General features: G+C 36.9%; 4 protein-coding genes across 6 annotated transcripts in view; 3 read left to right on the top strand and 1 right to left on the bottom strand.

Annotated features, from left to right (window-relative positions):
• Positions 406 to 3311, top strand: LOC104778052 (glucan endo-1,3-beta-glucosidase 4). Of its 2 annotated transcripts, none has more exons than XM_010502420.2 (5): positions 406 to 699; positions 1242 to 1328; positions 1431 to 2681; positions 2768 to 2795; positions 2883 to 3311. In XM_010502420.2, exons 2-5 carry the CDS (start codon positions 1262 to 1264, stop codon positions 3058 to 3060), a joined length of 1524 nt encoding a protein of 507 aa, XP_010500722.1. In that variant the 5' UTR covers positions 406 to 699; positions 1242 to 1261; the 3' UTR covers positions 3061 to 3311. The 2 variants fall into 2 exon arrangements, with proteins under 2 accessions (XP_010500722.1, XP_010500729.1); XM_010502427.2 differs by having other exon boundaries at positions 1231 to 1328.
• Positions 3612 to 5198, top strand: LOC104778040 (constitutive photomorphogenesis protein 10-like). Its single transcript, XM_010502409.2, has 4 exons — positions 3612 to 3939; positions 4023 to 4096; positions 4501 to 4648; positions 4861 to 5198. The coding sequence occupies exons 1-4, from the start codon at positions 3711 to 3713 to the stop codon at positions 4956 to 4958; spliced, it is 549 nt and encodes a 182-aa protein (XP_010500711.1). The 5' UTR covers positions 3612 to 3710; the 3' UTR covers positions 4959 to 5198.
• Positions 6598 to 8218, bottom strand: LOC104778023 (transcription repressor MYB5). 2 transcript variants are annotated; one of them, XM_010502388.1, is made up of 3 exons: positions 7746 to 8218; positions 6990 to 7298; positions 6598 to 6907 (listed from the first exon to the last, which is right to left on the bottom strand). In XM_010502388.1, the coding sequence occupies exons 1-3, from the start codon at positions 8048 to 8050 to the stop codon at positions 6862 to 6864; spliced, it is 660 nt and encodes a 219-aa protein (XP_010500690.1). In that variant the 5' UTR covers positions 8051 to 8218; the 3' UTR covers positions 6598 to 6861. The 2 variants fall into 2 exon arrangements, with proteins under 2 accessions (XP_010500690.1, XP_010500684.1); XM_010502382.1 differs by having other exon boundaries at positions 6598 to 7298.
• The window catches only part of LOC104704651 (MAP3K epsilon protein kinase 1-like), a 6398-nt gene continuing 880 nt past the window's right edge, over positions 9703 to 15220 (top strand). The window contains exons 1-19 of the mRNA XM_010420702.1: positions 9703 to 9975; positions 10172 to 10306; positions 10424 to 10444; positions 10735 to 10808; positions 10887 to 10977; positions 11043 to 11126; positions 11262 to 11363; positions 11518 to 11649; positions 11818 to 11889; positions 11997 to 12100; positions 12235 to 12334; positions 12481 to 12852; positions 13260 to 13592; positions 13671 to 13715; positions 13868 to 14047; positions 14151 to 14234; positions 14525 to 14622; positions 14703 to 14786; positions 14926 to 15214. Of these exons, the coding sequence (XP_010419004.1) occupies positions 9916 to 9975; positions 10172 to 10306; positions 10424 to 10444; positions 10735 to 10808; positions 10887 to 10977; positions 11043 to 11126; positions 11262 to 11363; positions 11518 to 11649; positions 11818 to 11889; positions 11997 to 12100; positions 12235 to 12334; positions 12481 to 12852; positions 13260 to 13592; positions 13671 to 13715; positions 13868 to 14047; positions 14151 to 14234; positions 14525 to 14622; positions 14703 to 14786; positions 14926 to 15214 (2460 nt within the window). The 5' untranslated portion in view covers positions 9703 to 9915. The remainder of the gene's footprint in view (positions 9976 to 10171; positions 10307 to 10423; positions 10445 to 10734; positions 10809 to 10886; positions 10978 to 11042; positions 11127 to 11261; positions 11364 to 11517; positions 11650 to 11817; positions 11890 to 11996; positions 12101 to 12234; positions 12335 to 12480; positions 12853 to 13259; positions 13593 to 13670; positions 13716 to 13867; positions 14048 to 14150; positions 14235 to 14524; positions 14623 to 14702; positions 14787 to 14925; positions 15215 to 15220) is intronic.

Raw genomic sequence — 15220 nt, 5'->3', positions numbered from 1 at the left:
AAGAATATTGAATATAAACAATTGAACATTGTGCAATATTTTTGAGTTATTTTATAATTAAAGTTTGAGATACTCTATAAAAATTTGTGAGATTTTCCAAGATTAAGAAAAACAAATCAATAAGATTTTAGAAAACTTTCTAACAACCTCTTAAAAGTCTTTTATTTGTATTTTCTATGATTTTATTAAAAGTCATTAAAATTTTATTTAAATCTCTATGATTTTTTTTTTAATGCAAAATGTAATTGTATTTGATGTTTTATGACTATTTTTAGTACCAATGTCTTTTAAAATTTGAGATACTAATTAATAATTGGATTGGAGGGCAATGACACATTGAAGGTAATTAATAATATTATTAAGAGGTCTTTGAACTTTGAAGCCTCACCTTCCAATTTCCACAGACACACCTCTCTGGTTTCCCACGCATTATATAAGAGAGATGAAACCAAGTTTACTGAGAGCACATCAATCTCTTAATAAGTATTTCCTTTTTTTCTTTTTTTCAATTTTCGCCGAAAGAAAAGAAGAAAATAAAAATAAAAAAAGGTATTTACTTTTTGAGTTTCACTACACTAGAAACATCTCTGAACCTGTTCTGTCTCAGCAGCAAAAACCTTGAGGCTTCTTTTATCTTTCTTTTCTCTGTGATCTAAATTCTCCTCGAGTGAATCTGGGAAACGAGCAAGCTCCAATTAGGTACTTTTGTAATCATTTCTNTTTTTTTTTTTTTTTTTTTTTTTTTGCATCTGGGTATCTCGCATTGTTTGTCTTAGCTTCTTTGTGTACGAACTAGCTTTTGATTGTATCTTCCACATTCTTCTTCTCTCCCTACTGCTAATCCTGTTTCCACAGCACATGTCTGTAAGAGCGAAACGACAAAAGGAGTTAAAAGATTAAAAAAAAATTGTGGCTTTTCGAATACTCGATGGGTTATCGTTTACTGTTTATCCCGTTCTGTTCGCTAGTTTCTAGACCCCATTACTTCACTTCTGTCTGAAATTCTCAGTTTTTTAATACATATTCATAGGTTAGTATCTAAAGTTGCTTACTTGAGTTTTAGGGTTCTTACCATATTTGAACCAATTATATCTCTCCTGAAAAAGAATAAAAAAAAAAAAAATGCTTTCTGAATTAAGAAGAGTGACAAATCTACAATCCATCTCATGTTAGGTTTCTAATTTCTGGTACAATCATTTACACAATGACTCAATTTTAAACTTTTCAAAGTTTTCCTTAAGGTTTCAAGCTCTCTGTTCCAATGCTGCTTCCGAGATGGTTTGCAGAAGCGTTCTTGCTCCTAATTTCAATTCTTGCGTGTTCAAACGGTAATTTCACCTAATTACATCTTGTATCTATCTCCTAAGTTTACTTCTTTTTTCTATTCTGGTGGAGTTCTCAGAGACACTGAATCTGTGTTCTTAATACAGCTGCATTCATTGGCGTGAACATCGGAACTGATGTCACTAACATGCCATCGCCTTCAGACATCGTAGCGCTTCTTAATTCACAACAAATCACACACGTCCGTCTCTACGATGCCAATAGCCATATGCTCAAGGCATTCGCCAACACTAGCATTGAAGTTATGGTCGGTGTAACCAACGGAGAAATCCTCAAAATTGGACGGTTCCCTTCAGCAGCAGCTGCATGGGTTAACAAGAACGTTGCTGCTTATGTTCCTTCAACTAACATAACTGCCATTGCTGTTGGCAGCGAAGTTCTCAGCGCGGCTCCTCACGTTGCCCCAATTCTTGCCTCGGCTCTACACAACATTCACAAGGCTCTTGTGGCTTCCAATCTCAACTTTAAGGTCAAAGTTTCCAGCCCTATGTCTATGGACATAATGCCTAAACCGTTTCCTCCATCTACATCCACCTTTAGCCCGTCGTGGAACACAACTGTTTACCAGCTTCTCCAGTTTCTGAAGAACACCGATTCCTTTTTCATGTTAAACGCGTATCCTTACTACGGTTACACCGCTGCTAATGGGATTTTCCCGCTCGATTACGCGTTGTTCAAGCAGCTTTCTTCGGTGAAGCAGATCGTTGATCCAAACACGCTTTTACATTACAACAGCATGTTTGATGCTATGGTTGATGCTGCGTACTACTCCATGGAAGCTTTGAATTTCTCCAAAATTCCTGTTGTTGTCACTGAAACAGGCTGGCCTTCAGCTGGTGGAAGCGATGAAGCTTCTGCAACACTCGCTAACGCAGAGACATTCAACACTAACTTGATCAAGAGAGTGTTGAACAACTCAGGTCCTCCTAGCCAACCAGACATGCCGATCAACACTTACATCTACGAGCTTTACAGTGAAGACAAACGATCAGGACCAGTCTCTGAAAAAAACTGGGGGATTTTGTTTCCAAATGGGACATCTGTTTATCCTCTCAGCTTGAGTGGTAGCTCTAACTCTGCATCTCTAAACGGTTCATCGATGTTCTGTGTGGCTAAAGCAGATGTTGATGATGATAAGTTGGTTGACGGTTTGAATTGGGCGTGTGGTCAAGGCCAAGCTAACTGTGCTGCGATTCAACCGGGTCATCCTTGCTATCTGCCTAACAATGTTAAGAGCCATGCTTCTTTTGCTTTCAATGACTATTACCAGAAGATGAAAAGTGCTGGTGGAACTTGTGACTTTAGTGGTACGGCCATTACCACTACTAGAGATCCCAGTAAGTTTCTCATTTCTTCGACCAACTTACCAATAACATTACATATGTGCATAAATCTCAAACTTGTTGGCTTGTGTGTTTTGCAGGCTATAAAACATGTGCGTACACAGGAAGGTAACACTATTTCTTCTTGTTAAGTTGTCTTATTCTTTTTGAAAACTCAAATCTTTTTCTGAACTCTTTATCCATCTTTATATTCAGCTTAAGCGCAAACGCAACTGGAGGAGACTTTCCTCCGAGTGCGTTAGGACCCGTAAGTCCATTGGGAGGAAACGCAAACGCACTTATCACCTCTAGCTACTACCATCTACCCTTATTGGCACCACTAGCTCTCACGCTACTACAACTGCTACTACTTCAGCACAACCGCCTTCTGTAGAGCGTTTGTCAAAACACGGTTTTGTAGTAACCGGAGAAATCTACTAGCTGCTTGGTTATTTTGCCTGTTGTTGTACTTCGGTTTAGTGTAAGTGTAGTAACTAGAGACCAGAGAGAGCTCACAAGTTCCCATTCTTTGTCTTCATCTTTGACCTTAAAAAAATCTTCGAATTACTGTGATTTACTATATTTCATATTTAAATGAATCATTATTACAATATATTGAGATATATCAGAAAGAGCTTGCAAACGTTATCAATGTTATTTCAATAAATAATAAAAATTTGATATTTGATAAATTTTCTAATTTTATGTCCTTTCACTTTGTCTTCTTATAATCATTTATCAAAATAATTAAGGATTCATGTGGTTGTAACATGGATCATTGGATCCCATACACAAGAATATTGAATATACAAATTTATCAATAATCAAAATGGTTACAAAATTATTGAAGTAGAGAGAGGTAGAGGAATGAAATTTTTATAAAAATTATTATTACATTATCCACGTCAGCGATTACTTTATTAGATTAATATGATTGGACACAAACGCGGCGTTTCGAAGAATGGAGTGCGAGCGAAACGCTGAAGTGGGGATTTGGATAAGCAGAGAATCGGAAGACGACGACGACGACGACGAAGACGGGAGATGATGACACCTGGTGGAAGCGAGAGATTGAAACCGTTACCGACGGCGATGTACGCTGGATATTCAGGAACGGCGTCGTCTTGGGTAGCAAAGACATCAGTTTCAGCGTCAGGGAAGAGGATACAGAGGGAAATGGCTGAGCTTAACGTTGATCCGCCTCCTGATTGCTCAGCTGGTCCAAAAGGAGATAATCTCTACCATTGGATCGCCACCATCATTGGTCCTTCTGGTTAGTTCCACGATTCAAGTTGCAATTTTTAGGTTTTTTCAAGTCATTTGATTTTGGGGGTTTTTTTTTTGTTGTTGTTGCAGGAACTCCGTATGAAGGAGGGATCTTTTTTCTGGATATTATTTTCCCATCTGATTATCCTTTCAAACCACCTAAGGTATGATCTTTCAATCCTTTAGTTTGGTTCTTTCTTCATGAAAGTTTCAATTTTTTTTTTTTGTGTGGGAGGAGCTTTTACTACTTTAAATGGTAATGCTTTTGAGTTTTGGAAGTTTCAAGCTTGATGTCTCTGTAGGAAGTTGATAACTTGATGGATTATCAAATGAGTCTTCAACTGTGTCACACTTTGAGACAGAGATCATCTAGAGTTTCATTTGTCTGGCATGTTATGTAGTTTTCTTTCTTGTATTTAGGTATTTAGGATACATTTAGTAGCAAATTCTTTTAAATTTTGGGATTTTGAGTGAATCAAGCTATGTTTGGGTTCTAATCTTGAGCTGGCAAGTTCGTTACATCAGTCTTTTTTGAGTCTTTTAAATTAAAGATCGTGAGGTTTTGCAGTTGGTGTTCAAGACTCGGATCTACCATTGCAATGTGGATGCTGCGGGGAATTTAAGTGTGGAGATTCTAAGAGATAGTTGGAGTCCAGCTCTTACAATCACAAAAGTCTTACAAGCCATCAGATCTATCTTTTTAAAACCTGAACCATGTAAGTTTCTACTCTGCTCTCAGGCTTCCTTTGATGAATTGACCAGCTCAAGTCAGATCTACCTAAGAAAAGCCTTTTTTTAGTTTAATCTGTTCATGATGGGTTTTGGCCAACAAACATAATAGATCTCTGGCATCCAACTACCAGCTTTAACTTCCTTAGTAAATCTCTATCTTTCTCTTTAACACATGTTCTCATTCTTTCTGTACCAGATAGTCCAGTTTTGCCAGTGATTGCACGGCTCTACTTGACAGATAAAGAAAAGCATGACGAGGTAGCCAGAGAATGGACTTTGCGATTTGCCAAGTGAAACAAGATTTGGATCTTCAATACGAGGAAACACAACAGATTGTATTATAATAACACCTAGTTCTTTGGTTAATTAATGGTCATCAATGTACATCCATCAAAGTGGAACCACAATGTTAGATGACCAAAAAAAATTGTTTGCTCAGAGAATAGGTAACAGTGTGAGGTTGAGGTAGGACCATTCCTCAACAACTCAAATTTATTGAAAAAGGTTATACAATTTAGTGTCAATTTTTTTTCATCAAGGACTCAAGAACCAAATACCACATATAACTGAGGAATTGTTTCTTTTATAAGAAAAATAAGATCAAACAAGCGAAAACTTCTTTAGAAGAGAGAGAGAGAGAGAGAGAGAGAGAGAGAGAGAGAGAGACATTTACAGATGAGATAATTAAAACCAAAGAGTATTAGTTGGCACCTAACATGTGTCTATAATCTTTATGATTTGATTATCTCAAAAAAGTAAGATCAAACTTTCTATCAAAACACACAACTGAGACTTGAGAGACCAAATCTACCGGTCAATTCTTTCATTCTTTTAACCTAATTCTGTTTTACATAACTATTACAAACGGTCAGCAGACTCAACACATGTGGCATATATATAGAATAGAAATATTGAACAGCAATGTTAAAAAAAGAGCAGCTAGCATATGTTGAGTCTTTGCGACTAATATATCTTTATATCGGTATGTTGTATTATTTATTCATTTTAACTATACGTGTATATTAGATGTGTTATGTGTATATATGATGATGAATTTGAATATGCGTACTCAATTTTGATTATCTTTTTGTTGATGTTCTTCTTCGTTAGCATGCATGAGGTTTTTAAGTCACAACTATAAAGTTTGTTGTTCTTACTTTGATACAACGAGAGATCTTGGGGAGATATTGAGCATGTCCAATCTTTAAATGACGATATTTATCTGTAAAACCTTTTTTCTTTATTTACATTCTTAGTTTTACTAGATTTTCGAAAAGAAATATTTTATTTCTTCGAATAAATTTGGTTGCGCCAAAGAATTTCAGTTCGTTATTTAATTTTGCTGATGTGATGTGAACCGAAGGGTCAAAGAAAAGGTTAGGTTGGAGCAGCATACTCGTTTGCAAAGTTCGTTTAAGTTAACTTATGTTAACGTCATTTAATCTTGCGACTTGTATTTGAAAAGACTAGGTCTAGCGCGGTGTGTTTTGAGCTTGGTCGTCTATGATTTAATTTCCTAGACATTTTTTTAAGAAGGGCCGTTTTCTGGCGTAAATGTGGAGAGACGTGTGAAGAGTCGATGTGAAAATGGCATGGCCGGTGTTGTTTTTGGTTTTTAACGAATTCTAGAGGGAAAACGAACGGACCAATCATAACATGTGTACATTAGTACATAACTGTGTTTGACGTACATATAATTGTTAGCAATCTTTGAGTTTTTTTTTTTTTTAAAACTAAAATTTAGTATTACATGAAAATAAAGTTTTTCAAAAACATAAACTCGTGCGGTAACAGACACGTTTGCATAAATCACTAGGTTTAGTGTAAGGCTGCATTATTTTCAATTTTTTGTACATTAAACAAAATGTATCTTATTATATTGTAACAATTTTTTTTGTTAATTAATTGTAAAACCTTATTAGAAAGCTTTATATCTAACTTATTTATTCGCATTATCCATGATAGATACATGATCTTAATTCGACAGATGACAGAATATATATAGAGAAAGAGGTTTGTGTAATCAGTTACACTCACAAATTTGGTTTTATAAGCACAAAACGCACCGCAAAACAACGTACACATATCCACCAACCTTTTAGATCGCATATATAATCCCTTCACGAAGCATGTGGTAGATATAGAAGACATCAAGGGGTCGATCAACTATATATCTTCTTGTCGATCTGGTCATGTCCTAAGCTCGACGACGCTCCAACAATCTCCTCCATACAATCATCCATCTGCAACGATTGAGATATTGGGATCATGTTACCAAAAGGATCATCATCATCGTTGATAAGCGAATTAAGAAACGATGAGAACTTGTCGTCGTAGCAGAAACCAAAGTCTTCGTAGTTTCCCTCACCACCAAAGACATTAATACTGTTCTTGTTGCTAGCTTCGTTTCCGCTATTGACGGTGGTATCCGTATGAGAACTAGAATTAGGCTCTAGAGGGTTTTGTCCCCCGGAAACTTCTTCTTCTGGTTTATGGATATTGTTTACATCAAGAGGCTTGTGGGTTTGAGGATCAATGCCCTGCCTTAAAAGTTTCTTACGAAGATGAGTGTTCCAATAGTTCTTGATTTCATTATCAGTCCTTCCCGGTATCCTTCCCGCGATCAATGACCACCTGCATCACACATTAGAATTCCCATAAAAGAGCATGCATATATGTGACTCGAAAAAAACAACAATTAACTCCTATGGTTATATAACAAGCTTGCGTTCTATTTTTGTTACTTTTTCTTAGTAATCATAAACAAGTTTTTTAAAAGAATGAGTTGATGCTATAGATCCAGAAAATAATAGAAATTACCTTCACTTAAAAAAAAAAGAGTTATAGTCTAAAGAAACTAGCTAGAAAAGAGATTTACATTTTTATTATAAAAATCCAACCAAAAATCAAAATATAATTGAATCAAGAATCAGAACCTTCGTGTTTATGTATAAGAAGTAAAGCCCTAGCTTAAACCAAAAAAATAACCCTAGTTTATGTGTAGAGAGACACACAAACACATATACGTATATATACAGTACGATCTTGTGTATATCCTTGACTATATTAATATATATGTACCGGTTGCCGAGGAGGCGATGAAGACGGAGGATGAGATCTTCCTCGTCGGAGGTAATACCGCCGCGTTTAACAGACGGCCGGAGATAGTTCATCCACCGTAGACGGCAGCTCTTTCCACATCGAAGTAAACCAGCTCTCTTGGGAAGCGATCGCCAGCGTCCTTCACCTTCTTTCTTGATGAAGCTCACAAGAATCTCATCCTCCTCCACCGTCCATGGTCCCCTCTTCATCCCCATCTTCGTGCAACACGGCGTCGTTTTCTTGGACAGTACTGGTTTCTTCCCACCACATGATGATAACATCATCTCCGCCGTATTGTACGTACGTGTTCAACCGATATCTATATATCTAGCTCTCGTTCGCCACTACTAGGGTTTCGTGATCTCTATGAGCTCTTCGATTGGTTGGTTTTTTCTCTCTATCTCTCCATTAGTCTCCTGATGTTACCAATGAACCTACCGACCTTTTTTGCTCACGCGCTAGCTTTGGCGTTTGGTAATAACTAATAATAAGGCACTTATTGTATAATCTTCATTTTGGTTTTTATTTCACCTGCATGGTTCTTTCATCTCAAAGATTTCGCACTAGATTTCCGGTTCGAATAGTAAAAAACTATTCGTAAATAGCTAAGACCAACCTTCACAGCTAGTTAGATTTTGCAATAACTCAACCACAAATAGAACAATCAAATTTAGAAATCGAGATGATTATATAGATACAGTACACTAAATAGCTGAGACCAAACCTTGCTACAATGCACAGGTTATTTATATTAAAGATGTGAAATATTACGAAACAATTAGTATTTGATTGGCCATAAATATCCGCTTATCCTAGCTCCTCCTACAATAGAGAAAATGATAACAAAATGTTTAAAAGTGTTGATGAATACATTAATGAATACTAACCACCTTGATTAAAACACAATTAATTAAAATTGACACCAGCAGTTAAAGAAGAGCATTAAAATCTTGATGGACCACTTTTTTAAAAATAGCGGTGACTGGGACAAAAATGCCAGATAATGTTCACAAATCCGGAAATATAGGGGTGAAATCATAAACAAAGAAAAGTTACGCCCCCCAGAATAAAGGCGCATAAGTAAAATTAACATAAGTATCCTTGGGCTATTACAGTGAGTTCATTAATAACCCAAAACTTTATGTTCAGTTGTTTCTTTCCTTTTTCTTTTTCTTTTTGATTTTAATCAAAATTTACACTACTGTAATAGAGCTGGCAATCTCTCTGATCTTTCAACAGTTCAAACTCCATCTTCGATCCTTCAATTTTTCTTCAGATATTAAAAACCCTAGTTCTTATTTTCCTTTCTCTGGATCTGTTTTTTCGAGGAGCAATTTTGTGTTCTGTTCGCTTCGCTGCATTTTTTTTTTAATCGAGGAAGAAGAAGAAAACGAGAAGTAAGAGATGGCGCGGCAAATGACGTCATCTCAGTTCCACAAATCAAAGACTCTCGACAACAAATATGTGAGCTTTCTTCTTCTTCCGCAATTCCTGGGTTTTGGGTTTTTTTTTTTTTTTTTTCAAATGGGTCTCCTTTGGATGTTAGCAATTTGAAATTGGAACGCTAAAAATCTTTAAAATTTTGCTTCAAGTCTGGTGCTTTGTGTAGTTTTCTCTACAGCTATTTTTTTGATTTAAGTGTTGATATTTGAGCGTATAGATGCTGGGAGACGAAATTGGTAAAGGAGCTTATGGTCGAGTTTATAAAGGGTTAGACTTGGAGAACGGAGACTTTGTGGCCATTAAACAAGTCTCTTTGGAAAATATTGTTCAAGAGGATCTTAACACCATTATGGTTTGTTATTCTTCTTTTTATTGTGGTCTCTCATCCCCTTACCAATGCTATGCTGACTGAATCCTGGTTTTATACATGTGGGTGATTCTTGGCTTTTTGGATGATTTTTTTCTCCAGCAAGAAATTGACTTANTAATCAAAATTTACACTACTGTAATAGAGCTGGCAATCTCTCTGATCTTTCAACAGTTCAAACTCCATCTTCGATCCTTCAATTTTTCTTCAGATATTAAAAACCCTAGTTCTTATTTTCCTTTCTCTGGATCTGTTTTTTCGAGGAGCAATTTTGTGTTCTGTTCGCTTCGCTGCATTTTTTTTTTAATCGAGGAAGAAGAAGAAAACGAGAAGTAAGAGATGGCGCGGCAAATGACGTCATCTCAGTTCCACAAATCAAAGACTCTCGACAACAAATATGTGAGCTTTCTTCTTCTTCCGCAATTCCTGGGTTTTGGGTTTTTTTTTTTTTTTTTTCAAATGGGTCTCCTTTGGATGTTAGCAATTTGAAATTGGAACGCTAAAAATCTTTAAAATTTTGCTTCAAGTCTGGTGCTTTGTGTAGTTTTCTCTACAGCTATTTTTTTGATTTAAGTGTTGATATTTGAGCGTATAGATGCTGGGAGACGAAATTGGTAAAGGAGCTTATGGTCGAGTTTATAAAGGGTTAGACTTGGAGAACGGAGACTTTGTGGCCATTAAACAAGTCTCTTTGGAAAATATTGTTCAAGAGGATCTTAACACCATTATGGTTTGTTATTCTTCTTTTTATTGTGGTCTCTCATCCCCTTACCAATGCTATGCTGACTGAATCCTGGTTTTATACATGTGGGTGATTCTTGGCTTTTTGGATGATTTTTTTCTCCAGCAAGAAATTGACTTATTGAAGGTACCTTCTTTCTTCAATATCCCACAATCTTTATCCATTACACATTCTTTAGTTTTAGCATTGACTGGGACTGGAATTCATTTGTATTTTGTCCTATCCCATGTAGAGCTCAATCCTGTTTTCTTAATTCTGCACATTTATCTGTTTACTAATTCGGGGACCCTGATGTTTAAGTTTCCATCAACTTACGTCAAATCAATCAGCTTCTCAACTTTGGCTTCTTCTCATTAAGGTTTTGCTGTTACGATGCGGTCCTTCTCTATGTCTTCTAAGATGATTTTTCATTGCAGAACTTGAACCATAAAAACATAGTGAAGTATCTTGGTTCTTCCAAGACAAAGACTCACCTTCACATTATTTTGGAGTGAGTTCTAATTAGCCTTTTTGTTTGTTTTGGTCTACTCTGGACTGGGACCTCAGGTTTAATCATATTTGTTTGCAGGTACGTTGAGAATGGCTCTCTTGCAAACATTATCAAACCAAATAAATTCGGACCTTTCCCGGAATCGTTGGTGGCTGTTTACATTGCTCAGGTCTGTTTTAATCTTTCTAAATGAGTTAATGTTTTAATGTATTATTTACTAACTAATGATTACAGGTCTTGGAAGGTTTAGTATATCTACACGAGCAGGGTGTCATACACCGTGATATCAAAGGTGCAAATATTTTGACGACAAAGGAGGTGGGTTTTTCTGTATTATATATTCAATTCACATGCTTGTATTCAGTGTGTTTCTGTTTCAAGATCTCTAGGATGCATAAGGTTCTTCTAGGCTTTCCCCTCCTTAGATAGATACTTGACTACATCACACTTCAGGGTCTTGTTAAGCTTGCTGACTTTGGAGTTGCCACTAAACTTAACGAGGCTGATGTCAACACTCACTCAGTGGTTGGAACTCCTTACTGGATGGCTCCTGAGGTACCCCTTTGATTTTATATTTTCCCTCTCACCATATTCTGTATAGGTTAGCTTTCATTTACAATTTTTGCAAAATTGCTTTGTTGTTGTTTTAGTTTTAAAGAACTCTTACCTGATTATGTGCGCAGTGATGAAAGCCTAACTTCTGTTGCAGGTTATTGAAATGTCAGGAGTTTGTGCTGCTTCAGACATTTGGAGCGTTGGATGCACTGTTATCGAACTTCTGACATGTGTACCTCCTTACTATGATCTGCAACCCATGCCAGCCCTCTTTCGTATTGTTCAGGTATTTGACAACGTTTTTATTAGTTTGCTTTTAGTCAATAAAATTTAGATGCCTCTTCCTTCCCCTTTTTTCCTTATTCTCCATGTTGGAATACACGTCTATCCTGAAAAAATGCACAAACTGATTGCCAGAAGTAACAAACTATTGCCTTTTCTTGTTTCATTTCAGGATGATAACCCTCCTATCCCGGATAGTCTTTCTCCAGATATTACAGACTTTCTACGACAGTGCTTCAAGAAGGTATATTTTTTCTGCGATGGTGTTTATTCACCTACCTCTTGAACCTAAACAATTTGATTTATTTTATTTCCTGTATGTACATCCGATTTATATCTTGTATATTACAGGATTCCAGGCAGAGGCCTGATGCAAAGACACTGCTCTCTCACCCTTGGATACGAAATTCTAGACGAGCATTGCAGTCATCACTTCGGCATAGTGGCACCATCAAGTAAGAACCCGTGGACTTAACTTTAACTTATGGAAGAATATATCAAATTATTATATATCCCATCTTAGAGGACGCACTAGTGTTCCTTGCATCCACTGAACCTGTAATGTCCTTGGGTTCTTCACCCTTTGCAGATATATGAAGGACCCCGCTGCAAGTACGGAGAAGGATGATGAAGGTAGCCAAGATGTAGCTGAAAGCCTTTCAGCAGAAAAGGTGGGGATGTCAGAAACTGTAAGATTCCTTAGCTCTAATTTACCATCGATCAATCTTTTGAAGATGGCAGATAAAGTCATAAAGAGTTGAGATATAAAGAGGAGAACACATAAAAGCGGGTGATGAATTTTCTAAAGCTACTGATACAGTATTTTCTTGCCTAGGACTCAAAAAGCAAATTACCTCTGGTAGGGGTGGCGAGTTTTAGGTCCGAGAAAGATCAGCCTACACCTAGTGATCTAGGTGAAGATGGAACGAATAATTCAGACGATGATGTTATGTCAGATAAAGTTCCTACACCTTCGGTCAATGAGAAATCTTCTCTTCAGTCTGGTGCTTTAAGTATTCCTTCGGATGCTAAGGGGACATCTCAAGATGTACATGGGAAATCTGAACATGATGAAACAGCTGGAAATCTTGAAACAGAAGCTTCTGAAGCCAGAAAAAACAAGCAGGTTGGAAAAGAATGTTCCATCCAAGTGGACCAGACATCACATAGTTCTGGCTTAAAAGGCGAAGATCGTGGGATTCGAAAGGTTAGTTGTGCTGTTACGTCATTATTGTCTTAGCAGTTTCTTATATAATGTGGTAATCAAAAGGCAGTATATCGTACTTTTGTTGTTGAGTTGATAAGTTATTCAGTGATAAACAAAACAGTTTACTGGTGTTGTAATTGTGTTATATAATTTTTTTTGGCGAATTCGACACCTACATGCATAGAGGCTTCTATAGTGAGACAGGTTTTGTTTGTCTTTGGGCCTTGGTCTAATTATTTACAAGATAATGTTCTTTTTGCAATACTTTCTATTACTTTGTTGAATGAGGTGTCAGACTAAATGCTCTATTTCAAGACAAATGTTTCTTTCTTTCGGGAGGTAGGTTGTTGATAGCTTACCTAATACTAAGCTGAAAACTTGTTTTGCTTGTTATTTCTATCTTGAAGGCTGTGAAGACTCCATCTAGTCTTGGTGGGAATGAACTGGCTCGATTTAGTGATCCACCAGGGGATGCTTCTTTGCATGATTTGTTTCATCCATTGGATAAAGTTCCTGAGGGAAAACCAAATGAAGCCTCAACATCGATGCCTACATCAAATATCAACCAAGGTGATTCTCCTGTCGCAGATGGTGGAAAGAATGATCTGGCAACAAAATTGAGGGCTACAATTGCTCAGAAGCAAATGGAGGGGGAAACGGGCCATTCAAATGATGGTGGTGATCTATTTCGCTTAATGATGGGTGTTTTGAAAGATGATGTTATTGACATTGATGGCTTGGTATGAACTGTCTCAAGTATGCAGGTTTGGTATTTCTAGTAGGATACTGCTAAAACATTTCCATATCTTGTTTCTCAGGTATTTGATGAAAAAGTGCCCGCGGAGAACCTTTTTCCTCTGCAGGTATTCTGCAAAACTATATCCTGATAGTTTTGGCATTCTTTCGGCATTTCGTATTTTGCTATTGCAATCCAGTAATGAAAGAATATTGTCGCTTCTTTACTCTGTTTTTTAGCTAATCCAGATCATAGTATTTATTGGTTAAATTTTTGTAGGCAGTCGAGTTCACCAGATTGGTCAGCTCCTTAAGGCCTGACGAGTCAGAAGATGCAATAGTATCTTCTTGTCAGAAACTTGTTACCATGTTTCGTCAGAGACCTGAGCAGAAAGCAGTATTAGTGACTCAGCATGGTTTCCTGCCTCTAATGGATCTACTCGATGTTCCTAAATCTCGAGTATGTTTTTTTTTTTTTTTTGGTCTTTAATCATATCAGTATTTTTCTGTTCGATGAGAATACTGACTGGCTTGTTATTGTGAATATGTTATGGTGTTTTTAGGTAATATGTGCCGTGCTGCAGCTGATAAACGAAATTATAAAAGATAACACTGACTTCCAGGAAAATGCTTGTCTTGTTGGACTTGTAAGTCTCGCTTTCAATTTAGTTGCTGAGTTAGTGGATCACCAGTAGTTCCTTAGTATGGTTGGTGGATTTGGCCAATTTGTTTTATCAAAGGCGTGTGTCTCCATATTCTATTTTAAACTTCTATTTAGAAATTTAACAACATTTTTGGAAAATAGTAGGATAGTAGTGTATCCATGGTGTCTTTATCTTACAACTTATGTTTTCGCTCTCAAATAGTCAAATCTGTGTTTTATTTGTTGTGGCCCAAAAAAACCCACGTAGATTGATTATTCCAAGTGAAATGGCAGATTCCTGTTGTAATGAGTTTTGCTGGTCCTGAGAGGGATCGTTCTCGAGAAATTCGTAAGGAAGCAGCTTACTTCTTGCAGCAGCTTTGTCAGTCAAGGTTAATAGTCATCAGATATTTATTATTTTGCTTCTTCATTTTTAGTATGTCATAAAGTTGATTTGGTAGCTTCTTTGCAGCTCCTTAACGTTGCAAATGTTCATAGCTTGCCGTGGAATACCCGTTTTGGTGGGATTTCTTGAAGCAGATTATGCCAAATACAGGTATGCACTGTTTCTCATCTCCTTATGGTGTCTAGACTACTTTGAACAATAGCTGACCAGTTATTGACTTAGCTCTTCTCTCTTTAATCAGTTCTGATCCTTTTTGCTACGAGATTCTACTGATTTGCTTTCTGTTCAGGGAGATGGTTCACTTGGCTATTGACGGGATGTGGCAGATATTCAAACTCAAAAGATCCACCCCAAGAAATGATTTCTGCCGTATAGCTGCAAAGAATGGAATTCTTCTGAGGCTAATCAACACTCTTTATAGCTTGAATGAGGCAACTCGGCTGGCTTCTATATCAGGGGGCCCACTGATTGTGGATGGTCAAGCTCCACGAGTGCGCTCTGGCCAACTTGACCCTAACAATCCTATTTTTACTCAGCATGAGACTTCACTCAGTATGATTGATCAGCCTGATGTATTGAAAAAT

The sequence above is a fragment of the Camelina sativa genome, chromosome 1 (assembly GCF_000633955.1).
Source record: "Camelina sativa cultivar DH55 chromosome 1, Cs, whole genome shotgun sequence".
NCBI classification, from domain to species: domain Eukaryota; kingdom Viridiplantae; phylum Streptophyta; class Magnoliopsida; order Brassicales; family Brassicaceae; genus Camelina; species Camelina sativa.
This window is presented reverse-complemented; position numbering and strand designations above follow the sequence as displayed.